Here is a 27,231-nt window from a genome sequence, read left to right as displayed (position 1 = left end):
TTAACTCAAGCTGTGAGCCTGTATGGAGGCATAGACTTCAGTTCCTGTCTCTCATAATTTACAAATCACAACAGTTATCAAATAATTTATAGCTGTTGCTGAATAATAAGTCTGCAATATAAAAGGATAAATCAAGCTTATTCATACTGGAGAAGTTTTACATTAGAAACTGTTGGCAGTTGAAAATGACTTAACATGAGTGAATATGTTGCTGCGTTTCTCTCTCACCCTTATTATCGTGCCACACTCTGATCTTGGAAAGCTCTCCCAGGCTGAGGATGTCGCTAAAGCGGAACACGTCTGCCTGGTTGCGCTCAAATTTGTTCCTGTTGCTGCTCTCCTTCAGTGCTAAAGTGCCAGTGTCCCCATTCTCCCCAAACACAATCAGGAACACATTAGCATCTGTGCCTGCACCTGCAAACCCATATGTGAAAACAGATGTGTGAAATATGAACAAAACTGCATTGGTACATTTTGGTTTTTCTGATATATATATATATATATATATATATATATATATATATATATATACATATATATATATATATATACATATATATATATATATATATATATATATATATATATATATGTATGTATGTAAGGAAAAAACAAACATAAAATGTGGGATGTACAAACATTACGGCACATTTAATATGTTTTATTTTTTTTCCAATATGTGTAATAAATAGAAATTGTGCTGTAAAATCTGCAGTAAATTGCCATATTTTCATGTGTTTCCTGTAAAGGATGTGCTAACCTCTAATACTTGCAACACTAAGCTTCATCTAAATCAAAATATCTTCCTTGGTATGAAAACTACAGTGAGGAGCAATAAAACGGGACAATTAAATGAAAGGTGTTGTTATTTTTGTTGTACATTCATACATTTGTATTCCAGATAAAAAGATGAGCATTAGACTGACGCACAGAACGTCACTTTCCATTTCTGGGCAATGTTACCATATAACATAAACCATAGAGGAAAAAAGTCACTTGTTGTATATATGCCATCACACAACAATCTGCATAATTATTGTCACGAATGACAGATTCTGGTTGCTCAGATGTCCTAGGTTTCTTTTAATTTAAAAGACATAAAAGAGCTGAGAATGTGCTTGTAGTTATTGGAGTTTGCATTAGGGATCTTGTTTTGATGTAAAGGGTACAAAACGAGATAGAAACTAGAGCACTGACTAACATCTATGATGGGAAAGCAAGCAGTTTTGAACAGATTAAAGCAAACATCAGTTGCAGAACTGGGCATTCCAAGGTTGAAAGTGACAGTATTCGTCATTCACAGAAACCTTCAAGAGAATATAGCTACATTACAAGATGTAAACCTCTCATCAGCACTAATAAGAAAAGGGCCAGGCTGGAATTCATGATGAAGTTCAAAGTGAGTCAGAAGAGTTTTGAAACAAAGTTTGTGGCCAGATGAGTTAAAGATTAATCTTTATCAGAGTGATGGGAAGGGAATAGTGTGGCGAAAGAGAGGAACTGCAAATGATCCTCAGCACATTGCTACATCTGATCTTTACTGATGATGTAATGGGTGACTGTAGCAGCAGAATAAATCCTGAAGTGTACATAAAAATCATCTTCCCATGTCCAAGCACATGCCTTCACACTCAGAGAGTAGAAATTCATAATGCAGCAAGACAATGAACTGAAATGTACTGCACACTCAACCAAGGAGTTTATCTGAAAGAAAAGGTAAAAAAGTTACAACCTGGTCAAGAGAGCATTCATCTCACCCGTTGAGAAGGAAACTGAAGTTAAAACACCCCCAAAACAAGCACTGGCTGTCATAAAGGCTTAGCAGAGCATCCCAAATGTAGCTATCAAGACTTTAGTGATGTTAGTAGGTTGCAGGCTTGCAGCACTTATTACTATAATAATATTTGTATACTATACATATAGTACAGTATATATAATATTTTTTCTGTAATGGTTTATGTTGTATAGAAAAAATAAAATAAAATAAAAGCTTACATTGTGTGCTTTAGTCTCAAGGATCATCTTTAGATCTTTAGATTGTAGGTTTTGTCAAAATATTTTCTTTTCCAAAGTATTGTTCAAAGCACATACTGAAAATCTAGCAAAGGTAATTTAAACACTTGAAAGGCATGGCACTATTATTACATTATTTTTAGGGTAGCATTTTGTCTGCTTTTACTCATTTTTACATTTTTTGCTAAAAAATATGTATAATTAAATATGTATCTGACACCTTACAATGTCATCCTGCTTCATTACAATCCACTAAAGTAATGGATCCCTATATTGTATTTTATTATTACAAACAATGTCACGTAAAAAGATGTGTTCGCCTCTGCTGTGTTTGACCTACCAGAGATGTCACTGGTTTTAACTTGAATGATGTAAGTGGTTTTCTCCACCATCTCCTCATCATCCACCACTGCGGGGAGCTCACACACCTTTGTCCTCTTGGGCCCTTTCGTTTTGGACAGCCAGTTCTCGTAGGTGAAAACTGACACCTCCTCTGTGCTCAGGTTCCGCATGATAATCTAGGTCATGTAACAGGACAAGAAGACATTGACAACAATGCAACACAAACCCCAAACACCGTTTATCGTCATCCATCTTCAACTAGATTACTGTCTCCAGCCTTAACTCAATGTTCTGACATTTAGGACCAAATGGAACACTACCAGCTTCTGTGTAACTGCTATCAGAGATATGAATGGAAAGTTCTCTGGACTCACGAACGAGAGCAAGCTATTTCAACTAACCTTGTCAAGGAACCAATCAGGCCGACTTCCTGTCCCATCAATGCGAATTCTTAACTTTTTAAGGGGAGCAATGTCATCGATCTCCAAGTTGAATGTGTCCTCCTGATCTCTCTCAAACCTAGGACAAACTATAATGAGTGAATAGCAAAGGATGGATCTTATCAAACATCTATTCTTCTTATAATCTCTATATATACGCTTATATGCAAAAGTTAGCACACTCCTGGTCAAATGACACATGTTAATTTTTTAAGTGAAAATAAGTTAACCTACCATCTGCAGAGAACAAACTTAAATATGGCATGTTCTGCAAATTGTAGGACACAGTTTCTGAGTTATATATATAAAATCAACAAAACATGTAATTGGATAAGGACGCCCCAACTTATGCATACAACTTTGTGTGTTTGTAATATTTTTCACGATTTCCTGATATAATTTTTTTTTTTACCTGATGTAGGTCATGTTTAGCTTCTTGTCTGAGTAACACTTGTACGAGTAAGGTGTTGGGCAACCACAAGTCAGCCAAAATAGCTTTGTATTGATGTGCAGTAACCCTTCTTTCTAAGAGCACAAGTGGACCTAAACTATGACAGCAAAATTTTCCACATCATAACAGAGCCACCGGACCACCTTTCTGTAGGGGTCAAGCTTTCAGGCCTGTACTGTTCTTTTGATGTATGCCACACAGGCACTTGCCCACTTGTGGAGTATAAGGTGACCTAATCATTTTTTCACGTCTCTGTAGAGTAGTGCCTGTGGTTTTCACACCACTGAACTATGAAATGTGCATTCATCTTTGTAATGAGGGGTTTATACACTTCAACCCTACTATAATATCCCTGTTCTAGGTGTTCTTGCTGACGCAGTCCTGCATTGACATTCTCAGCTGTTCTTCTGTTTGTCCTTACTCAATGCACCAATGCATGAGCATCACTTTTACTAAAGGTGTGCTTTCAACCATAATTTCCAACCCATTTACTGCTGTCTTTCCTGTAGATATAAATGCAGGTGTCACTTTAGTTACTGTTCTTATTGAAACACTAGCCAGTTGAGCAGTCTTTGTGACTGAAGCTCCTGCCATCTGTGCCCCAATAACGAATCCTCTTTCAAAGTCACTTCATGGTAGGATGTTAACTGCTTAAGTGTATCAAGCAGTACACCTGCCTGGAACCATTTTCACTCATTATGTTTCTACACTCAGGCTTTATTTAGATTTATCCTTTAATTGGTCACCCATCTGAACGTATCCTATATAAACACGATTGTGTTATTATGCTGAATCTTTCTAAGTAACTCACTGCATTTGTTAATGAATGAAGCAGTATGTGTCACCTGTCCCCATTCTTTGGTAGCAGGATCTCCTCCGTACTTCCGTTGGCCCCAAACACTGTTATGAATATGTTGGTGTCTGTCCCTGCGTATTGGGTATCTCCTGTAACAACGGTAATCTGATAGATGACCTAAAGACAGTGAGGCAAAATATCTGTATTTGGATGTATATTTGGCTGAAATAATCTTCAAACATCAGGAGTCACATGGAGATGGATGCATGTTTGATCACAGACTCTGATAACAGTACATCTCAGTCACAGTTACATATAACATTACATTAATATAGTAAAAAGGCAGCGTGACATGCTGTTTCCTATGAAGAATTCATACTAACCTTTTGAATGATACTGATAGTGGTGGCATCAAGAACGTTGAACACTCTTGCTGTCAGGCCATCTCCCCTATCCTTGGCAAGCCAACTCTTGCACTGGAATATGTACTTGATGCCTTTGGTAGGCACTGCCACAGACAGCTCATCTACAAGCCAGCAGCTCTCTGGAGTAGCTCCATTATGACCTAACTGCAAAAGGAAAAATTGGCAACATGATTCTAAAGAAAACATGTAAAAAAAACTTTTGTTTGCAATAACCATTTGCAATTCACTTTCTACTCAAGTACAGGGTTTTTTGCAGCTTTTTAAAAGAAATCAGACATTTGTCATTTGAATTCACTGTATCTGAAAGGCCGTGCGATGGACTGGCGACCTGTCCAGGGTGTTTCCTGCCTTCTGCCTAATGACCGCTGGGATAAGCTCCAGCACCCCCCCACTCAGAAAGATAAGCGGCTTAGATAATGTGTATGTGTATGAGTGTATCTGAAAGGCCATTAATGATAAATCAATCTTACCTCCACCCTCTTAATTTCTCCTATGTCCAAACCATAGCATTCAAAGTTCTCCATAGTTTCTGCTGCAAAACACTTCTTTCCTTCAATGAGGTCGAGCCAGAGCCGGTCTGTTTCCAGATCATTTGGACCCATTATGATCACATAAACTCGACTGGTGGTACTGGCATCACGGTCTGCCCCTGTTGACACCGTGAAGTGGTACGGGATCACTGTGGAAAGGAAATCAACATTTTCTCATCATTAAAATACATTGGAAAACATGGTCACACTTTGTTTTGATTGTTCCAACTGCTTATCTACAGATCACGAAATTGTTAACAGACTATTTGGTGAAATTCAGTTGATTACCAAGAGTGTTAAGGTTAGGAAAGAGAGTAGATAAATATCAGTTAGAGACAAGATGAAATTCTACAAAACAACTACAATGATCCATCAAAATAAAATGTTACAGGTCATTGATAGTACAGTGAGCAGTGTTTCAAATCAGAATGCAGGAAGCATTTTGGTTTGACAAAGGAAAGTAACTAAAACCCCATTTCCAAAAATGTAAATAAATGTAAAAAAAAAATGAAAATAGAAACAGAATACACTGATGAAATCATTTAAACCATATATTTATTTGAAAATAGTGCAAAGATAACTTATCAAATATTGAAACTAAGAAGTGTATTGTCTTTTGAAAAATATATGTCCATTTTGAATTTGATGCCAACAAAACACGATTCAAAAATAGTGGGATAGGGGCAACAACAGACTGGTAAATTTGTGTAATGCTTAAAAAAACACCTGGTGAAACATCTCACAACTGACGAGGTTAACTGGCAACAGGTCAGTAACATGATTGGGTATAAAAAGACCATCCCAGAGAAGCTGAGTCTTTCAGAAGTAAAGATGGGGAGGAATTCACCTTCTGGTGAACCTGGTGAAAATCCTATATCAAGCAAGAACAGGAAAACATTTCACTTTCAAAACTGCAGCAACTGGTCTCCTCAGTTCCCAAACACAGAGAGTTGTTAAAAGAAGAGCTGATGCAACACAGTGGTAAACATGCCCCCGTCCCAACTTTTTTTGAAACGTGTTGCTGGCATCAAATGAAAATGGGCATTCATTTTGAAGTTTCTCAGTTTCAGCACTTGATATGTTGTCTTTGTACCATTTTCAAGTAAATATAGGGTTTAAATGATTTGCACATCATTGCATTCTATTTTACATTTACATTCTGCTCAGCGTCCCAACTTTTTTGGAAATGGGGTTGCATTTTGAAGATGATTTTCATATGATTAAGCAAAGGTTACCTGGACCCTCCTCCACAGCCACTGCTTTTTTCTTCTTTTTCTTTTTGTTCATGTTGCTGTCTAGGCTTGGTTTGGAGCTCTGCATGTTTTTCTTTGAGTTCTGAGGGTTCCTTTCACCTTCATACCCCTGAGAAAATGGCAAACACCTCAGACAGATTGTTCAGACAAAGACAGCTCAGTCATTTCTAAAATTAAGAGAATGCAAAGTGGGCATGGAGGAAGCAACTTAAATCACCTTGACAAAAAATGTTCTCTCAATACGTTTATCTTCTTTCTTTTTTGACAGCCACTCTCACATAAGAACATGTAGACCTCCTCTGTGTCCACATCCACAATTTCGACCTGGTCCAAGTACCAATCTGCACCCAGCATGGAATTATCATGGCGTACTTTGATCTTAAAGATCTGGCCCAGGTCCACAGCTTCAATGCTGAATTTATCAACCTGCAATCAAAGGTTGGAAATCAGTAAATAACTGACACGCAACAGATGAATGAGTAAATAAACTGATGCAGTATACAAACAGGATTTCACACTCCTGCATTGAAAAAAGTGATAACATTTATTTCATTTAAATATGTACGTAGTTTCCACATGGACAAAAAATATTACATTATTACAGGTATTGTCAGAAGTGAGTATACTGAAATGCTGATGCAATATATTTTATCAATGTACAAATAATGTAAACATTTGAACCAAGTATTTCAGCTCATTAGTTTTTTCAGCACAGGGACTTAATGTTTTGCCTATGTTTGGCATTTCTGCATATGTTTGGGGATTTAGGTGACTAAGCGTGTTGGATTTGCAAAAAAACACACAAAAATATCCCTATAACTGGAATTACGATTGTAAGTAAGTTTAAGGATAGTTTTAGTCCATACGTACTGCTCCTCGCTCAAACTTATTTTTGCTGCTCTCTGATTTGCTGAGTTTGCGTTCTCCTGTGTCTCCAAGGTCCCCGTAGATGGTTAGGAACACATTGGCATCTGTACCTGCTCCATACATATCACCTGTTCTCACAGATACCTTATAAGTGTGAGCTGAGGAATGGCAGAAAAAAAGGAAAATGCACTTCATTTTCACTCCATTCATTCCATTTCATTTCAAACCACAAACATTTCCTGTAGTTCTAATTCTACTATAAACTCAACTACAAACACTGTTCAGCACTCAATTTAGCAACAAAGATCTAGTTCATATCATTATGTCTATGACTTCAAAACAGCTAATGCACAACAACTAATGAAGAACAGTTTGTCTTCTTTGTAATGTTTGTTTTTCATTATTATAAGAAGGCATTATTACCACAAAACAGCTACAGTTATGTGCAAATTTTTTTTTCTGTTTGGGGAAAAAGGTTAAAACATGATCTACATGAACAAACATAAATACTGGATTTTCCTGCAAATTTTAACAGTTTAATACATTGGAAAAAAAAACAAAGTATAAAATGTGCCATAACTTTTGCTTTATTTTTTTCCAATGCATTAAATTCAGGAAGTTAACAGTAACTGTGCATTAAACTGTGCATATGTATGTTCTCTGCAGAGGATGTATCACTTATTTTGACTTAGAATATCAACACACAATGTAATTTGACCAGGGGTGCCCAAACATTTGCACATACATGTGCCTGCTATTATTTTGGGCATATGCTGCAATATGTTTGTGTTGTTCCTGGTTTAAAGTGTAGATCTTACCTAAATAATAATTTCACAGTTTTCTCGTTCAAACTACTGTTAAAAGCACATATTGAATCTCTTTTGGCCCAAAGGTGGTTTATTCAACTGAAAGCTCTGAGTGCTGACATCACAAGAAGGGGATAAAATGAGTGCGCTATGACATTTCCAACGCTGTGCTTTTATCAGCTGTTCCTTTAGTTTTGTAGTTTTTGAAAATGGAAAGACCTGAACAACTTTTTATTTAATATGTGAAGTTTTCACAAACTAACAAGGAAAACATGCTCTTTTAATAAAAACATTTTGAAATAGTAGATGTCCCCAAACTCTTGACATGCAGTGTATACACCACATATATATCCCTCTTTGTATGTTATCAGGAAAGGAGGACATACTCTCCAGCGCGTCATCCACCTCTGTCTCCGTGGTCTTCAGTGTGCCGTCTCTCAGGAGCTTCTCTGTGATGATGTCTGAGGGCACCAGCTCTCTCACCGTTTCACTATCATCCTCAGACTTAGCCAGCCATCGCTCACATGGAAAGACAGTAGTCTCTGAGCCCTAAATAAGAATATAATCTTCTGTGCAGGTCCCAATCTTGGTAAATTTCCATCAGTTTATTACTGTAAGTATACTCTCTGGCCACTTTGTGAAGTCTTTTTGAAATCTTTTTACATTGACTTCCATTAAAGGTTAAGAATGCTTTTTTTTACTTCTCCTGTAAAGTTACCATTTTGGAGATACAAGGTTCTTGTCGAACAGTGACAATATACTTTATATGTATGTTTGTTTGAATGTATTCACTTTTGTGATGGCCAGCCACACAGTCTAAGATGATGGCAAATTCAGTTGAATTCAATACTGCTGGCATCTGTTTTTAGAAATAAATGTTTTTAGGTAACAAAGTGCCCTTTGTACCCAAGACCCTTCGTTACCTTTCCTTTCCTTAAAAGTCTTCTTATTTCCACTCGGTCTAGATGCCACCCAGGGTTTGTGCCACTGTTGTCATGTCCAATGCGAATCTTCTCAATGATGTCACCTACATCCTCCAGCTACACATTCACAGTGTATTGTTTTGTCAAAGACATCAGTGAATTTACCTGATTACATTTTCCGTTGTTCAGAAGTATTTGTCTTTGTAAAATACCATTGACAGACAAAAGATAGCAGTTCCAAAATGGGGAACATTTGGGAACAAATTTAGTGTACCGTACCTCCACAATGAACATATCCTCCGCTGCCCTCTCAAAGTACATGCGTCTTTCTCGCTTATTCACACAAAGATATTTCTGAAGAGTACAGAGTCCTTTCTGTCCATAGAGAACAATAAAGACATCTGCATCCGTCCCCGCTCCAAAGATATCGCTGGTGAAGACTTTGATCTCATATGGCACAACTGCAGATGGGAAGGAGAAACTGAATGTTGAGTCCCTATAAAAATAACACAAGATCTTTTTTTTTTTTTTTACGGTCTTTTCCATTAGACACTGTATGTCCAAAAGTTTGTAGACCCTTGCTTATCCAAACTTTCTTCTAAAATCAAGGTTATTAATAGGGAATTTGTCCCCCCTTTGCTGCAGTAACAGCCTCTACTCTTCTGGGAAGGCTTTACACTAGATTACAGCATTGCTGTGAGGATTTGAGTGCATTCAGCCACAAGTGGATTAGTGAGGTCAGGTACTTATGTTGGATGATCAATTCTGAACCACAAATGCCACTCTAGCTCATCTCAAAGGTATTGGATAGAGCTCCATCACTCCAGAGAATACAGTTCCACTGCTCCACAGCCCAATGCTGGGGGGCTTTATGCCCATCTAGCTGACACATGGCATTAGGCATGGTGATGTTAGGCTCTCCAGAGTGTCATATTTTATTGACATTGCTTTTCCATGGAGACTTTATAAGCTGTGTGCACACATTTGAACATCCAGCAATGAGTTCACCTTAAAGTAGCTGAATCCACTAATTAGCATGGGTGTCTGGATACATTTGGACGTATATTCAGATATTCTTTATCCGCCTTTACGCCAAAACTAATTGGACTAACATCCGTCTTCAGAAAACCCCAGTTGGTTTAGTTTGGAACAGAATTTTGAAGGAAGTAGTTCACCAGAAGGATATGGAGCAGTGGTGTAACACGACAGTGTAGGCAGGACAATCACATTGGGGCCTGTGGCCCTTGGGGGTCCATGGCAACAGGGTCCCTTAGCATCTTTACTGACCATCTTATATCACTACTTATGCAATTTTACACCCATGTCTCATGATAATTTAATTATATATTTTGACCTTTAGCCTGTATTAGAGCACCAAATTGGTTAAGAATTTTAATATTCACTGAAGGAAATTTTCATAAGAGGGGCATTCATTTTTCCACTGAATAGTTACATCACTGATACAGAGAACTGAATGTACAATTTAAGATGGATTGTTCCTTACATGGAGTGTAGAGCTCAGTCTGCAGTTCAGCTGGGTACAAGTCTCTTACAATCGCCCCATCATCTTCTCCCTTATCTAGCCAGCGGCCACAAGGGAAACGTAGTTTCTGACCTTGGGAAGGTGCATTAATCTCCACCCAATCCAAGAACCAACCAGATGACCCCCCTAAATAAGAAACAAGGGTGAATGGTATTTTTACTCATTGTTTACATTAAGATTGTTTTGGCATCATGTCATAATTTAATGTGCATTAAAATCATTCAAAATGCATGGCATGCTGCTCAGGATGCTGGCAAACATAAAAGAATGTCTCTCAATCACTGTCTGATGAGACTTTGTAGCAGTAAATGTACCTGTCTGTATTACACTTGGGTTTGAGTGATAACTGAGCGATTTGCTTCCTTTCTTTGCAGCCAGTTCAATGCTTGACAAAGACAGACTCTAAATGGACCCTTTAAGAGCTCCATCGACAACTAATCAAACATGAATAGCGGGACCAAGTTCCTGTAAGGTTGCCAGGCAACTTGATACCTGACAGGCTGTCTTTGCTAGCAGCTTTTAGAAGCAGCCGACTGCATCCTGTCAGCACAAAGCCTCGTTCAGTTGTCCCTGTCACCGTGTCTCAGTTCAGCATTTATTGAACCTTCGCTTTCACAAAATCTCCTTGAAATTCAACAGGTTCCATTTATTTTTTTAAGGTTCAGTGCTGCCAAGGCCTACCTGAGTTGTCATGCCCAATTCTGAGCTTCTGAAGGTCTCCCAGATCAACGGCCTCCACAGTGAACTCATCAATCATTCCCTGCTCAAACTTATTCTTGTGAGATTTACAGGCCTTCAGGTTAATTATTCCTACAGCATTCACAAAAGAATGAAGAGCAGGCAATATGTCAAAAAGTGGCAATCATTTACAATTGAAATTATGAAGTCTGAGCACTGAATTATGAATTTTAACCTGTGTCATCGTACTCTCCATAAAGAATGGCAAAAACATTGGCATCGGTTCCAGCATATTTCTTCTCCCCAGTTTTTATCCTCAGTGTGTATGTTGTTGACATGGCTGCAGAAAAATGATGTAAATTTGTGAGACATTACACATTCCCTTGAAAAATCACACCCTCTAAATATGTGCAGTTTTTAAAGGAACACTCTGGCCAAAGAGAAAACAATTAGCCATTGCAACATATGTTGTAAACATGCATATTCCCATCTTACAATACTGCCACAGTAGTCTCTAGAGCAAGGCTGCCAAAAGTGTGGCCCATGGGCCAAAGGTGGCCAGAGAGGACCTTTCATTTTGTCTGCCAGAAGCATACTCTAACCCAACTCCATCACACAGTAATATATATTTTTTATACATATATATGATTCTTATTGTTCTCAAAATTATATTTCTAAAGATTTTTAGTAATGAAAATAAGGTATATTTATTCAGTATACTACATATAATATTTTATAATATATTATGAAATCCATTTTAAATATCACTATTTGAAACCTACCTAGCTCCTTTCTTTGAGTTTTGATTTGTCTTTTTGGCCCTCAGCCAAACATTGCGCTTTGGCCCCCTAGGACAAAAGTTTGAGACCCCTGCATCTAGAGCGAGACTTTCGTGTTTAAAGACTAGGAAATCCCATTTCTGATGATGTCTCTAATGCTAGCTTGGTTGTATTTAGCCTGTAGTTTAGTGGCTAGGTCAAAAATCAAGACTGGTTGAGCACCGCAGAGATTTGCAATGGTTGTATGATGTATTTGCATAATGCATGCTGACTATCATAGTGACAGAAAACTGATGAATGAAAACATAAAAAACAATTTAAAATCGTGACGTGTGTCAAACCAATGAGGTTGAGGGATATAATGCTGTGCTTTAGAATACTGCATAATATGACACATAACACAATAACTCTAATTTTAGGTCAAAATGTCCCTTTAAATACAAAAATATTATAAATAGTGAACACAGAATTTGCCATAATTTCCTCCACTGATCATACAATGCATCATGCAACATTTTCTTCACCTTTCTGCTCCAGCCCTAATGTAGCTCCTGAGTCCTCCTCATCCTCATCCTTCTTCATGAAAGCCTCGTCCACAGGCACCAGCTCTCTGGCAATTTGCCCATCATCTTCATCTATAGCCAGCCAGCGGTTGCATGGGAAGTAGTACCTGCATAGTGATTCAATGTAAACTTCTACATAGGTCCTACTGTATTGAAAGTAGTTGTAACTATTTTGTCTTTCACTCACGTGGTGTCGTCCTTGGTGTCTACAATCTCAACTCGGTCCAAGTACCAGGCAGAGTGGGAGTGGCTGTTGTCGTGACGGATCCTTAGCTTCTTCAAAGGCCCCAGTTCAACTGCTGTTATGGAGAACATGTCTTCCTGCAACACATAAGCAACTGAGTTGTTTAGTAGAATCATGATGCCATTAGAATTATAATTTGTAATCACATAATTAATAATTGAGTAATTTAATGTCAATAATTTTTACATTTCATTAAAAAATTTAATTAGCTAAACAATAAAATGTACTTAACAGACCTGGACACACATTATATGGCCAGAAGTATGTGGACACTCCTCCTAATTATTGAGTTCAGGTTAGCCACATCCATTGCTAACAGTTGTATAAAATCAAGCACATAGCCATGCAAACTCCATAGGTAAACACTGGTAGTGGAATGACTCATACTAAAGAGGTCAGTGACTTTAAACGTTACACTGTCAACGGATGCCACCTTTGCCACAAGTCAGTTCATGAAATTCATGCACTGCTAGATCTGCCCCAGTCAACTGTAAGTGCTATTACTGTGAAATGGAAATGCCCATTCCTGTTTCAGCATGACTGTGCCGCTGTGCAAAAAGCGAGGTCCATGAAGTCATGGTTTGACAAGTTTGGTGTGGAGGAGTCCTGACCTTAACCTCACTGAATATCTCTAGGATGAAATTGAATGTCGATTGCCAGCCAGGCCTTCTTATCCAACAACAGTGCCTGATTTAATAGGCACAAATTACAACAGACACACTCCAAATTCTTGTGAAAAGCTTTCCCTGAAGAGTGGAGACTGTTATAGCAGCAAAGTTTGTGGGGGGAGGTGTTCAACAAACTCATAAGTGTGATGGTCAGGTGTCCACATACTTTAGGCCATATTATACCATGTTTAGACTTTCAAATCCAAAATACTTTATTAGAAAGCAGATAAACTGGAATGACTGTAAAATACTTAATTTAAAACAAATACGAAAAACACTGTGTGGCACATAAGCATGGCAATCAATCCCTTTCTTACTGTAACAGAGAGCAGAAAAGGATGTTTAATATGCATTTTAATGATGCAAGTTTCCAATTAGTCATTGGGTTCAGATGTATTCATTGAGATTGTGGTTAATCATTTTTTAATCAGTTAGCACAAGCTGTGAACTAGTGATCCAAAGCTGGGCTCTTGGAACAAGCCCAACCATTTTGGTGTTCTCCCTGCTCTAACACACCTGATCCAACTAATCAGCTAATAAACCTTTTCCTGACTTGAGTGTTAGAGCTGGGAAAGCGCTAAGGTATGCGAGGAACCACTGCTTTCAACATGTGTTGCTGTCTGCATGCCTTGACAAATTCACAAATGGCTGTCAGATTAGGCGTGCGGAACAGACCTGATTCAGAGACCATGTTTAATGCGTGACATCAATTATTGATGGGCTCACATTAACAGATGAGTAAGAGTATACCAGAACATCTACTTTGAATAACAGGAGGGACTCGATCAGGTTCCCCGGTCTCTTCCTGCTGGTTAGAGGTCAGTCTCATAGCGATTGCAACTCATCTCCGAGTCAGCTATAGCCAACATTAAGGGCATCACGTAATCTGAGTCCCACTCACCTGGCCGCGCTCAAATTTGTTGACATTGTTGGATTTCTTCAGGGGGCGCTCCCCAGTGTCGCCTTTCTCTCCGTAGATGTTGATGTAAACATGGGCGTCTGTTCCAGCACCCAGCATGTTCCCCGTGAACACACTCACCTCGTACGTGTTCTCTTGGAGAGGAAATAGTAAAAAGCCGTTTGCCTCCATGAACAGACTGCACTCTTAAAAATACAGGCTTCTAAAGGGTTCTGGCTTGGGTCTACGGCTCCAGGGAACGTTTAACTGGTGCAGAACCTTCACATTATGCGGAGGTTCTTTAAACTTTAAAAGGTTATCAACACTCGCGCCTGTACGGTCGTGTTGTATGACACTGCTCATAGTCCTACTGAAATACTCTTACAACTGTATAAGACAACAGGCTAAAGATGATTTAAATAACGTTAGCCAATATTTATTTTGGAATAGGCCTAATAATGCACAACTAAAATGCCAAACAAAGACAGTTTTCTTATTTTATTTTTTTTATCACTTCCCAAAATGAAATCGAGGAAAGCTTATGAACTCAATGTGTTCGTCGGAGGGGTTTGTGTCCTCTCCCTGGGTCCAATCTGAGTGAAACTGCTGTGAGAGAGCACGTTAACTAGCTTGTTAGCTAACATACTCGTCAGGTAAGTGAGATTTCTTAAACTGTTATTAACACTAACATGTTTCACGATATACTATTAGTTGCTAACAACGTGCAGATATGTGTCCCAGAAAAGTATCTCGCTGAACCGGCAGTCTTATCCAGAAATATTGTTGTTAGCTAGCTAGCTAGTTAGCTACAAGCTACCTGAAGTTATGCATATGGTAGCTAGCACGGTAGGTAGCGTAGGTAGAAATTACTTACATAACATTTTTCTGTTTGTTTTCTTTTTTCATTTTTAGCGTTTAATATTATAAAAGAAATTGAATTTGATAATTGTTTTGTCTGGTTACTTTGTTATGTGAAGGGTTTTGTTCCAAACCGCTTTCATAAATGTTCTTTTTATTTCATCATAAAACCCAACCATTGTTGATAGTGGTCTTTACACATATGAGAAATTACTATATTAGCTTAAGTCGCTAACGCTACCAACTTTATCAGATCAATGAATGATTTGTTAATTTCAAATATCTTTTTGTAAATGGAAATATAGCATTTTGGAATTAAGCGATTAATTTGGTTTTGTTTAATGTTTGATTCATAACTAAGTTAATGAGCCATCTATATAAAAACAATGAAGAAGAGTTTCTACATATAATAATAATAATAATAATAATAATAATAATAATAATAATAATGATTATTATTATTATTATTATTATTTGTAGTAGTAGTAGTATTTAAAGGTGCTTTGAAAAGCTGTAACAAATTCTTCGTTAAGATTTCTTTGTGAAACCAAATTTGGTTCTTCTCAGAGCCATCCACTGAAAGGTTCTTTGGGAAACCATAAGTGATTCTTCTAAGGCATTTTTATAAAGGACACTTTTTGGTTCTGTTTGGCATATTTTAACAGTGGTTGCTGGTGATTAGAATTTGATACTTAATACATTGTTGCTTATATACAGGAAGAGAGGAAAAAATTGGAAAGGTGGAAATGGGGCTGAGGTGGATAAATGGCAGGACAGATAAATAAACGGCTCTAATGCTTTTCTTTACCCTCCAGCTCCTCGCTGTCCTCAGGCAGAAGCTCCACAACCAGTTCCCCATCCTCCTCATCCTCAGCCAGCCAGCGATCGCAAGGGAAGGAAAGCGTCTTCACTACCTCTTGCATCACTTCTTCACCTCCCTCCTCATCCTCATCCTCCTCCTTCTTTTTCTTCTTTTTGTTTTTCTTCTTATCCTCTTTCTTCTCTTTCTTCACCATGGCCATGACCAGGTACTTTATGTCTACCTTGTCCAAATACCACCCAGCGCCAATTCCTGATCCATCGTGACCAATGCGGATCTTGAAGATCTGCCCCACATCTTTAGCCTCAGTCTGTTCCAGAAAAATAGCAAAACGCATCTTAAGGTTTGCACTTCATTCATGACATTTTCATCAAAGGATAATGTCTGTTGGAAAATTATTCATTTATGCATTTCGCTTTTTCACAGTGGGGTAATAATCCAGACAGTGTAGATGTGGTTTTCTATTATAATCAGTATATGTGTGAAAAGTAATTACAGTAATTTGCACTGGTACAGTGGTTATTAGGAATAATAGGTTTGTAGCACAAACAGTGGGTTTGATTATTGAGCTTCTAGAGAGCAGAGGAAATAGACTGAACAAAGTCTGACTAGACATAAACAAACAACTCTAAGCTAAACATGGACAAAATAGACAATCTCCAATCAGAGTGAGATGGGAGTAAAATGTTTCATTGCGTACCCAGCTGCTAGCACCAAAGCAATGTGGGTTGATCTGGTTTTTATAATTAATTGAAGAGAAATTCCACCATTTTTCCAAATTACTGCATAATTGAATCATTAACATGTATAAACTCCCTGACAGAAAGCTATTACATGAAATGGTTTCAGATAAACTGCCTGATGCCTAAGACATTGTTTTTGATAGTTTTATGGTAAGATTTTGTCCTAATATATATTTTTAAAATCCATTCAGGGCAGAGAGGTGGACGCTGGACATTGTGTGGCAAAATAATCCCCAAAGGAAACTTATTTTTTATCAACATTATAGTAAACATATGTAGGTCCCCTGGTGGTAGTAGACACCGTGACCCCGGTTCCTATCACCACCATTGTAAGAAATCTGTATAAGTGAGTTTCTCTACAATAAACCATTTTACATCAGACTACTTTGAATGACTTTGTTTACATCTCAATGTTCAAATTATACAGACATTTTGAAAAATTATTAGAATTCCCCTTTAAATAATAAAACAAAAAATGATTGTAAACCAGTGTTATCAAGATATTTTGCTTTGCTGTTGATGGGATCTTTAATATCATTACTTTGCTATGTTTATCCCAGTGAAGTCAACAGCTGACTGAAAGAGCTGACTTCTATTCCCATCACCATTAATGTCAGTTTTTTCATTGCACCAATTTGGACGATGATCATAGAATCTGCAGTTTTTCAATACATTCAATTATCTCTTCAGTTCACCACTTTTAAATGTGTGCTCATGGGTTTCAGTCACTTTAGCATAGACAATTGTCACCTCAGACCCCATCAAGAAGCACTGTACAATATTAACGGCATATGTAAAATAAGGCCAAAGACAGCACAAAGGTATCACAGGCTAGTACTGTCATAAAATGTTGGTTCTTACCTTGAATATATCAGTAGTTCCTCTTTCAAAGCTATTTGACCTGCTTTTCAAAGTTATAAGTTCTGTCTTTCCTTGGTCTCCATATATTTGGATGCAAACATTGGCATTGGTTCCTGCAGCCCAAACATCTCCTGTCTCCACGGTAATCTCATAGTTTTTTACTGAGAAAAACAAGTGACACACATGAAGTTCTGGCTATTCTTAAAGAATAAAGAAATACTATGGTCCAGAGACATCACATATTACACAAAGTAAGTGAGTACATTCTTCCACGTCCAGTATTTCACTTGGGTAGATCTCCACTTCGGTTTTGCCGTCAGCCTCGTCTTCAGAGAGCCAGCGATGGCTGGGGAACATGTAGTGTTTGCCATGGTTGGGGACCATGATTTGCACACTGTCCAGAAACCAGCCTGCTCTCATGCCTTCATTAGTGTGGCCAATCATCAGACGGTTGATCTGGGTTCAGTAAAATGAGACACTGTTTAATGAATGAATAACAAATAGGTTGCTATTATATTGAAATTGTCAAGTAGTGGCTCTGCCATTAAGGGATACACACTTGTCCAATGTCTAATGTCTCAACTTTGAAGACATCCACCCGCCCTGTTTCAAAGTAGTTCCCCAGGTTATTGTCAGAGACGACCAGCATCATTCTACTGGTGTCACCCTTCTCCCCATAAAGCTTCACAAAGACTCTGGAATCAGAGCTGCCACCGCTGATGTTTCCAGTCTTCACTGCGATATGATAGCTGACATCTGAAATACAAAATTTTCAAAATTGATAAGCAAGTTTCATCTGTTGTAACGGATTTCTTAACCCGTGTATTAAAACTTCCTTAAAACTATGAAACTTTTGCTTGATTTTCACACATTGTGTTCTTTTTCCAGTGTGAGTTTGTATTTGCAAGGCAGTGCCATCAGTCTAGGAGGGACCTAGGACACTGCCCATGCCTGCTCTTTCACTTAGTAATCCACTGCCACATGCTCATTTACCATTGCAGTGCTTGAAGGAGACTGTCAAAAACCATTTAGTTTGGTTTATTTAAGTTATTGTCACCTTCCATAGTGACAGTTGCATGGCGCACTTTACTACATCATTTTGATTATTTTGAGCAGTGCATTGTATTAAGTTAAACTGACACTAAATGTTGGTTTCCCAGACAGAGATTAAGCCTAGTCCTGGGCTACACAACATTCTAAATGGCAATTTTCCATTGAAAGGAAAATATAGTCCTGGACCAGACTTAATCCTTGTCTGGGAAACTGACCCTAAGGCCCTGTTAACACTTGTCATTAACATGGGTGATACGAACATAGTGGACAGGGCTAAGTACAGGTGTAAATTGGATACAGTATGTCTCAGAGACACATCAGGATCCAAACCACATTTAGAGGTGGACAGGGACACACATAACATTTTGTGGTGTGGATGCTGAAGCATCTTCATGCATGCTTGACAACGTTGAAGGACAACCTTAAACAGCCGCATCACTGGAGAGACAAAAGCAGCTGCCAAACTTGTTTTTTTGTTTTCTCCCCTGTTTGCTTACAAGTTGCATTAGCAATCCAAGTGATCCAAATGTTCGTAACATCCGCATGAACAAGGACTCGTGGTGCATTTTTGTCTGACAACAAATGCAAGAGACTGACATAGAAAATATTGGTACTCTTTCTCCAGTCAAGCAATCTGGTCACAAGTGCATACTCACTGTCCACTTATGATAAGATCACTTGAGACAGATTTTAACACCAAATGTTAACAGGGCATAAGAATTGTTTTCCTGGACCCAGACTAAGTTTAATACTAGACTTAAAAGGCTTTTCAGTGATCAGTAAATATTGCTGTTACAATTTGATTCTAGACTAGGCTTAATCCATGTCCATGAATCCAGGTCTAAGAAAGTGTTTATTCATTTTAATTCTTAAAGTCATTATGTTACACGGTCTCAAATAATTCACATCCCAGAACACCTGGGGCCAGTCTCACAAAGCAGGATTTTTTGCTTAGCTAGTTAACTTTATGCTTAGTTCAATCTACCCCTGTATTTTCTGTCTCATGATGGCAGATCACTTTTTATCAAGGATTAACTATAGTTTGAAGTAATCATAGATTTAAAACCATAGATTATTTAAACCTTGGTTAACAGAGGAAGTTGTTAACTGCCTTTGTAGAACGAGTTAACCTCAGTTCCATTTTTTAGGTTTTCTCAGGTTTTTATGTCAGGAACTCTAAGTTGAATGTGCTACGTAAGACAGGCCTCAGATCCATCTCATGAAGGGCTTGATAATCCATTGATGAGTGGAATTGAACTCCTATAACATCAGAATAGAACAGAAGCTCTAGGACAGACACTTACTAAAGAGTCTCTGTCCATCAGCGAATGGAACTAACTCCCGAACAATCTGGCCATCGTCCTCATTACGGTCAAGCCATCTGAATTGATAAAGGGAGACTGTATTGTGAGAAACTAAAATTAAATTCCTTCAAGCCTTACAAATAATGGCATTGCTACAACAAAAAATGCACTACTGACCTGTTACATGGGAACTCTACAGCTTGAGTTTCAGTCTGCCCTTCCTCCCTGACCACCACTTTGTCTAGAAACCAACCACAACCTCCTCCTCGCCCATCATGGCCAATCCGTACTCTGCGCACCTGTCCAATGGACACGGCTTCAATTATGAACTCATCAGCCTGTGGATAAACACAGATACAAAATCTTAAATGCATGAATGCAGAGCCTTTCCCAGAAGTTCAGATCAATAGCACTACTTACATTGCCCTTTTCAAACTTGTTGACATTGTTCTTGCAGTTGATTAATGTACGGTCACCTGTGTCTCCTAAATCACCAATCAGGCAAAGGAAGACTGAGGCATCGGTCCCACTTCCACTGACAGTTCCAGTGTATACTGTAACTCGATACTTTATGACTGCAACACAATAATCAAATTTGTTGTCCACAAGCTAGTAACATGAAGGCTACTATCATCTAAGATTATTTTTAATATTGTGTAGTATGATAAAAGCGGCAGTGAAATAGTTGAGCAATTTAACTGAGGGTGTTTTCACTTTTTTTTTCTGTGCATATGTAAACATGTCAAACAAATGCAGACCCTTCTATACAGGCCCACAAATGAGCCAAATTCAAACCAGCTCCCGAGGTGGTCTCAGGACAGTTAATTTGTGTTTCATTTTGAGGTCTGATTGATTCGTGCATTGTGAAAGCTTTGTGTTTTGCTTTGTTGTTAAACAACCTTAGGCTTACTGCACATTCACATGTACAATATTCCAATGTCCCAGGGGATAAAAACAAACTACTCAGTTAAATTTCATACCAGAAATAAAATCTCTGTAATGTATTGACCTAAGTGTCTTATCACTTTCATAAATCAGCAACAAACAAAATAATATACACTAGAATAAAATGCAATTCAATAATATACAATGTTCAGAAGAAAATAATTTATTATTAATAATTGCAGTAAACAGTTCTTCTGCCAAGCACTGTTAAGCTAAGGTTGCCAGCTACATAACAATTAAAGATAATTCCATGAACAACAGTAATGATTGAATTGGTTTTAATAACTTGTCACATAATGAAATGTGTGCAGTCATATGTTTGTATATTGAGTATTTTACAGAGGTTTTGAGTGATTTTAGAACTGGAACGATCCATTAAAATAAAAAAGGGCAGAAATCTGTAAGTATATGTGATAACATGAGAGAACGTGTTGAACCTGCTGAAATTATGTTTAATATAAAATTGCAACAATACCTCTTAATTCTATGTTACCCTGCTTGGGTATGGATTGTGAAGTTGTGCTGCGAACGACAAGTGGTTTGAGGCCTCATTAATGTTAAGAGAAAGAGAATTGAGTCTCCTTTAAAGTGCGATACATTATGAACACAAAAAGCATGGAGGTCTCTCGCAACTGGTTCTCATTCAGGTCGACCTTTACAGAACTGTGTTTGATTATCTTAAAAAGAACTCCATGTGAAAACACCCTAACAATCAATGGAAGTTTGTACCCAATACTGTAGGATACACTGATATCTATAAATGTTTGATTTCAGTTGACTGATCAGCTACATTTGGGTTAAGGGCAAAATGTGTAAACTTGATTTGTTTGCTAAGTAGGTCTTTTAAGAAACATCTGGGTGTCTTGCCTGTCAGTGGCTCTTGGATAAGATCCCCCATGCCAGGGAGCTCCCTGACAACTTCGTTGTCATCTTCATTTGTATCTAGCCAGCGCTCACAAGGAAAATTGAATTTCTCCTTTGTCAACGTCTTCATCAGTGTCACCTTTGGAGACATAAACCAATGTTTAATCACATGCCAGAAACATAATTAAGAAAAAGAAAAGCATAAAATAAACTCCACATTTTCTTACACGGCTTAGATGCCAGCCTGCAAATGGATGTCTCTTCTCATGCCAAATTCTTAATTTTGTCAGCTTTCCAAGATCAGGAAGTTCGATCTGGAGGCATTAATAAAAACTGAATCCACCACTGGAAATGAACAGAAATTATGTGTTTCTCCTATTTGTGAAATAACAAAGATTTGTGCTCCTAAAACACTGTAATTACCATGAACTTATCAAGCTGACCCTGCTCAAAATTGTCTGTTTTGTTATCCAGCCTCATCTCATCAGACTTGCCCTTTTCTCCATAGATTTGAAGAAGTACAGAGGCATCTGTGCCTGCTCCGGGAAGATCAGACGTCCATATCCAGAGAGACCATGGATGTTCTGAGGAATAGGAGAACATCATCTCAGCCCCAGTTCAGGTGAGGCCTGAACCAGACTCTCAGAGGAACTCAGAGGGTCTCTCTTAGGTTAAATTATTACATGAAAGTTTAATTAAAGTTTGATTCAAGAGCGACAAGATTACTCACTTTTCTGTCTTTTCTGTCGCAGGGAAACCATCTCATACAACTCTCTCTCAACCAGTCCATCTCCCTCATGCTCATCCAGCCACTTTGAACAAGGGAAGGTCTGCTCAATGCCAGTGAATGGGCAGTAGACTACTACCTGAAACAAAACAGGCATGATCAATAGTGCTTTGCACAGTGATTCCTATATCAGATGCAATAAGAAAGCATGAAGGCAGTGAAAATAAGGACACAAAGCCACTAGTTGGTGAGAAAAACTCTTATTAACAATAGAAGTGGAATTAATATGGATTTACCTTTAAAATAAAGCTTGCAACACTAAATAGCATCCTTCTCATAAAGATGGACAAACAGAATATCTCACCTTATCACAGTACCACCCTGCATTAACTCCTCCATTGTCATGGCCAATAGTGATGCGACTGAGAGGGCTCAGGAGAGCCGCGATCTCTATGTTAAAGATGTCTGTGAGCCCACGTTCAAATTTTCCTCCCTCTAGGAAGATCTTTCCACTGTTCTTTAAGCCTTTGGAGCCGTGCATGATCATGTGGATTTTGGAGTTGGTGCCAGCTCCCCTAATGTTCCCTGTCACCACCTGCACGTTGTAAACAATGCCTGCAAGATAGGGTTACAGGCATTGCAATCAGATTCTCTTAAACTTGAGACAGGCCTCAATCCACTGAAAAAATCTATAACACAAAGAAAGTGTGGTGTGAAACAGAGCATGACTGTTTGACCGAGTAACCTGGATAAACACCGTAAGGCTTTACTGTAGGGCAGTGTTCATAGAACTACATGATACCTATATAAGCTTCTTGTGACAGTTGACTTAAACCTACATATAAGGCTTATTCCAATGGGTATTGTCTGTCATAATGGCTGCTTTTGGTAGTTTTAATGTCAACACCACAATGTCAGATGATATAAATTTTTGCAGGGATGTGTCATAAAACTTTTTTTGGTGAAATGACATAGCATGTTATAACAACTGACTTTGTAGTGTTTATTACAGTGACATAATGCTGTTGATGTGACCTAAGTCTTAGAAATGATAGAACTCACTTTTCCTAAGGGCCACAGAAAATGCTCAGTTTTATTCAGCCAGCCTGACAATGTGACAAACACTAACCAACATAGTCTGTCATTTCACCCCAGAAAGTGTCATGAAAAACAGGGACACCTGGCAAATGCAACAACACAAATGACCTGAATTATTTCTTAAACCATACTGAAGGGTAAAAACACTGACTTGAAGGTTTTCACTGTCAATGAACAGTGTGTAGTTTTAACATTTTCTTCATTCCTTCATTCCTTTTATTCCAGAATCATTCAACAAAACCTTTACAAAACGAGCTTACTTGACATTGGGACAAAAAACCCACAACATTTGTACATTTTCACAGTGTATGTGAACTTGCTTGGTCTGAATGACTCCAAATTTAATAAAAATATTAAACTGTCACCCACCTGTGGGTTGACTTCCTCCCACTAAAACATCCCTTTGAATCTTTCCATCATCCTCGTCTATGGCAAACCAACGACTTATAGGGAACTCATACATGGCCTTGTTTCCTAAGTCATCCACTATCGCCTAAATTGAAAGAAGTTAAAAAAAATTGTGACATAGAAATGCAAAAAAACAAAAGCTTAAGTAGTAATGAGTACAAAAAATAATTCCTTGTTTTTACTTTCTTTAGTTCTGTTTATAGACCAGATGATTTACATTTAGCCTGGAATGAATTTAGTGAAAGATAAAAGGTTTTTAAAAGTACGTTTATTTCAGCTCAAACACAGTTTGTCTGAATGTAAACCATCTGTACTAACAGTCACCTACAAACATGGTATGTATGTTTGGAAAACACAGTGTTAATGTATGCAATCTATGTGCGAATCTCCCAGTAGTGGGTCTCATGAATTGGAAAAACAATCCGTTAAAGTAGCGTGGTGTTTCCTTTCAACGTAGATAAGGTGACTACAGCCTGGGAGAATGACCTCATCCCAAATTGCTTTGAGTGACACAGATGCTGTGGCCAACCTTCAAAGACTGACACACATTATTTGCCAAATATGTCAAAGTCTCCTGGAGTTATTTTATGGAGAAGTGACATTCATAGAGCTGCCAATTTTTGGTCACATTCACATTTGTTAAATTATGGGGCTTGGGGTCCATTTTAGAGCTTAATAAGCAAATTTTAAGCTTGCTTGTAGTTTGGTAATGAATAGTAATGATACCCTCATTAGTTAAGTAAAGAGTCATGCTTCTCCAGCCTGTGAATATTCAAATAGGTTTGAGAACATATGTGTGAAGGAAAACCAAAGAGGTGGAACACTGCTAGCAGATTTTTCTCATAAAATGAACTCGATATTGTCATGCTGACGATTGGTTTGAAATCATTTGACACAAAAAAACAACAGTTGAATTATCCCTAGCAACATTTTTCCTATGAAAATAATAACTGATCTTATACCTTTTCAACAAACCATCCAGCAGAGGAGCCTTTGTTGTTGTGGCCTATCGTGATCTTCCTTATTCTTCCAAGATTTGGTGCTTCGATGGTGAACTTGTCCTCTGTTCCCCTCTCAAAATTGTTTTTGTCACTATCTAGTCTCCTTTCGCCTTTGGAAAACATCATAAAAAAAATGAAACATTGAAAGCAGATACAAGTTTAACATCTTGAACCCTAGACTTAACGTTCAGGTATTATCTTAAGATCTATTTTTCAGTAACTACTATGAATTACTTGAAAACATCTAGGAAACCATTATGTCAGTTTTGCAGTTATGAGTGTAAAGCAGATATTGAGTCCTAATTTTAAGTCCAAACTTTTTACATAAAAACTGTATTGTACACTATGTAACGATGTTCCAACATGAAACATAAGTTTAGCTTGAATTTCTGTACAATTTTATGGGTGATTTTCTAGTAATTAATAATCCTGATTTATAAACAAGAAAATTGCACTAATTCTTGTAAGATATCACACAGGCGTAGTTCAAAGTCACACAGTGCTAGTCTATGTTCTACCAAGTTTGAGAGCATTTATCTTCTTTTGCTTATCTGTATGGAATATTTGACTCTAGAAATATGATACTTGTTTATATACAACAGGTTAATTACATACTTTCAATATCAAACGTTAAAAAAGTATTTTCTTTGAGAATGTAATAATGTTCAAATAATTTTTAATTTTGGGTCTGTATCTCTTTATGTACTTGTTTCTCAGAGGCCTACTTAATTTTCAATTTGTTTCTCCCTTTTTTTTATCAGGAACTAGTTAACCTACATTCAGAACAAGTTAAAAAATATATTAGGTCCCCAGTCATCATCAGGTTTCTAGTTTTATTGCGTTCTCCATCAAATAAACAAAGTGCAAATGTTGCCACAAATACTGAGAAAAGTTGCTGCAAAATCAGGCATTTCAGCCTGCAACTATACCAAAACAAGGCTGCGAGATCCAGGGAGGACTGAATGATTGATTGTAGTGGACATGCTGCTTACCTGTATCTCCATTTTCTCCAAAAATATTAATGAACACATCAGCATCTGTGCCGCTGCCCTTGACATCTGCAGTGAATACACTCACTACATACTTATTATCTAAAAAAAAATCGAAAAGATGAAACGATTGTGATTACAATGCAGTGTAGTTGCTCTCAAATAGGATTAGAACTGCTTTCCTAGATTTATATTTAATGTCAAAACAGTTATAGTAAGCATAACCCACATTTTGGCATATCTGAGGGGTCCAAAGAGCCAAGCAGGTCCCGCACGAAAAGCCCATCACCTTCTTTTTTGCTGAGCCAGTTGTTGCAGGCAAAGTAAAAGCGTAGATGAGGTCTGTTCATGTCTGTCACCACCACACGGTCCAAGAACCAGCTAGCATTTAAGCCAGTATTATCATGCTCAATCCTTAGAATACACACAAAAAACTCTTTTTGAATTGTTTGAATTATCACATTCATGATGCATATCATGTCTGACATTTACAAAATAACTATTCCATATGAAGGATTATTTTACCATACCTAATCTTTTTTAAATGCCCAATGTTGTGAGTTTTTATACGGAAGACATCCGTTTTCCCTTTTTCAAAAGCAGTGCGATTTCTGTAAGCAAAATGAGGTAGTTTGAGACAGTATCTTGTTTTGGGCAATCCTAAGAGAAAAGGAACTATTTTATCATTTTCATTGTACTGCCTGATTTTAATAAAAAAATAGGATCAATATTTTACAGTATAGATAATAAGAATATACAAATGTTTCCAGTAGATCCATAATTGATCTGCTCATAATATCCTCCTAACACACACATTCTGCAGTATATTCTTAATGAATGACTAAATATGAATGATGTGTATTTGGGAACAATAGTCATGTGCTGAAGCCTTTCATTTTCTTGTAAATCTAAAGAAAAGAAAGCCTAGCTCCGAGCTATACATTCCTAATCAGATGAAATAGCTAGATTCACACATCATATTAATGTACAGCACATGAATATTCTAGCCCTTTATCAAGAGGATGCTTGTTAATGCATCATGCCCATTTACTTGTGGCATTTCCTTGGGAAATTTGATTGAGGGTAGAAAGATTCAGTTATCTTTCTACTATTATTGTATGTAGATACTGCTCTATAGAATAATCAAAATAATCAAACCTTAATCTTGTATTACTTTCCCACACCTACTGTCTTGGCAGCAGGGAAATCCGAATAATCTGTCAGATGGTTGCTCTTTATGAAAAACAGTGTCACATAAATAAACCAGAACTAGAATATTATGTGCCCAGGAAGTAAACATCACAGCACAAAGACAGTTGTGTCAGAGAATAGCAGGCAAAT

The 27,231-nt window shown here is 37.7% G+C and overlaps 1 protein-coding gene across 1 annotated transcript in view; it reads right to left on the bottom strand.

The window, feature by feature from the left end:
- The window catches only part of loxhd1b (lipoxygenase homology domains 1b), a 32,740-nt gene that overhangs the window by 3,058 nt on the left and 2,451 nt on the right, over positions 1–27,231 (bottom strand). Inside the window, 36 exon segments of the mRNA XM_036579729.1 lie at positions 229–414; positions 2,354–2,531; positions 2,757–2,874; positions 4,092–4,219; positions 4,426–4,611; positions 4,938–5,146; positions 6,233–6,359; positions 6,468–6,526; positions 6,529–6,676; positions 7,121–7,275; positions 8,310–8,472; positions 8,847–8,963; positions 9,126–9,307; positions 10,351–10,515; positions 11,071–11,199; positions 11,303–11,407; positions 12,371–12,516; positions 12,597–12,730; positions 14,223–14,374; positions 15,886–16,207; positions 17,502–17,662; positions 17,765–17,957; positions 18,061–18,257; positions 19,859–19,935; positions 20,036–20,196; positions 20,279–20,433; positions 21,671–21,806; positions 21,895–21,981; positions 22,091–22,251; positions 22,398–22,533; positions 22,759–23,009; positions 23,862–23,985; positions 24,863–25,011; positions 25,894–25,992; positions 26,120–26,304; positions 26,421–26,501. Of these exon segments, the coding sequence (XP_036435622.1) occupies positions 229–414; positions 2,354–2,531; positions 2,757–2,874; positions 4,092–4,219; positions 4,426–4,611; positions 4,938–5,146; positions 6,233–6,359; positions 6,468–6,526; positions 6,529–6,676; positions 7,121–7,275; positions 8,310–8,472; positions 8,847–8,963; positions 9,126–9,307; positions 10,351–10,515; positions 11,071–11,199; positions 11,303–11,407; positions 12,371–12,516; positions 12,597–12,730; positions 14,223–14,374; positions 15,886–16,207; positions 17,502–17,662; positions 17,765–17,957; positions 18,061–18,257; positions 19,859–19,935; positions 20,036–20,196; positions 20,279–20,433; positions 21,671–21,806; positions 21,895–21,981; positions 22,091–22,251; positions 22,398–22,533; positions 22,759–23,009; positions 23,862–23,985; positions 24,863–25,011; positions 25,894–25,992; positions 26,120–26,304; positions 26,421–26,501 (5,462 nt within the window).

This window comes from Colossoma macropomum, unplaced genomic scaffold (assembly GCF_904425465.1).
Source record: "Colossoma macropomum unplaced genomic scaffold, Colossoma_macropomum, whole genome shotgun sequence".
In the NCBI taxonomy this organism is placed as follows: Eukaryota; Metazoa; Chordata; class Actinopteri; order Characiformes; family Serrasalmidae; genus Colossoma; species Colossoma macropomum.
This window is presented reverse-complemented; position numbering and strand designations above follow the sequence as displayed.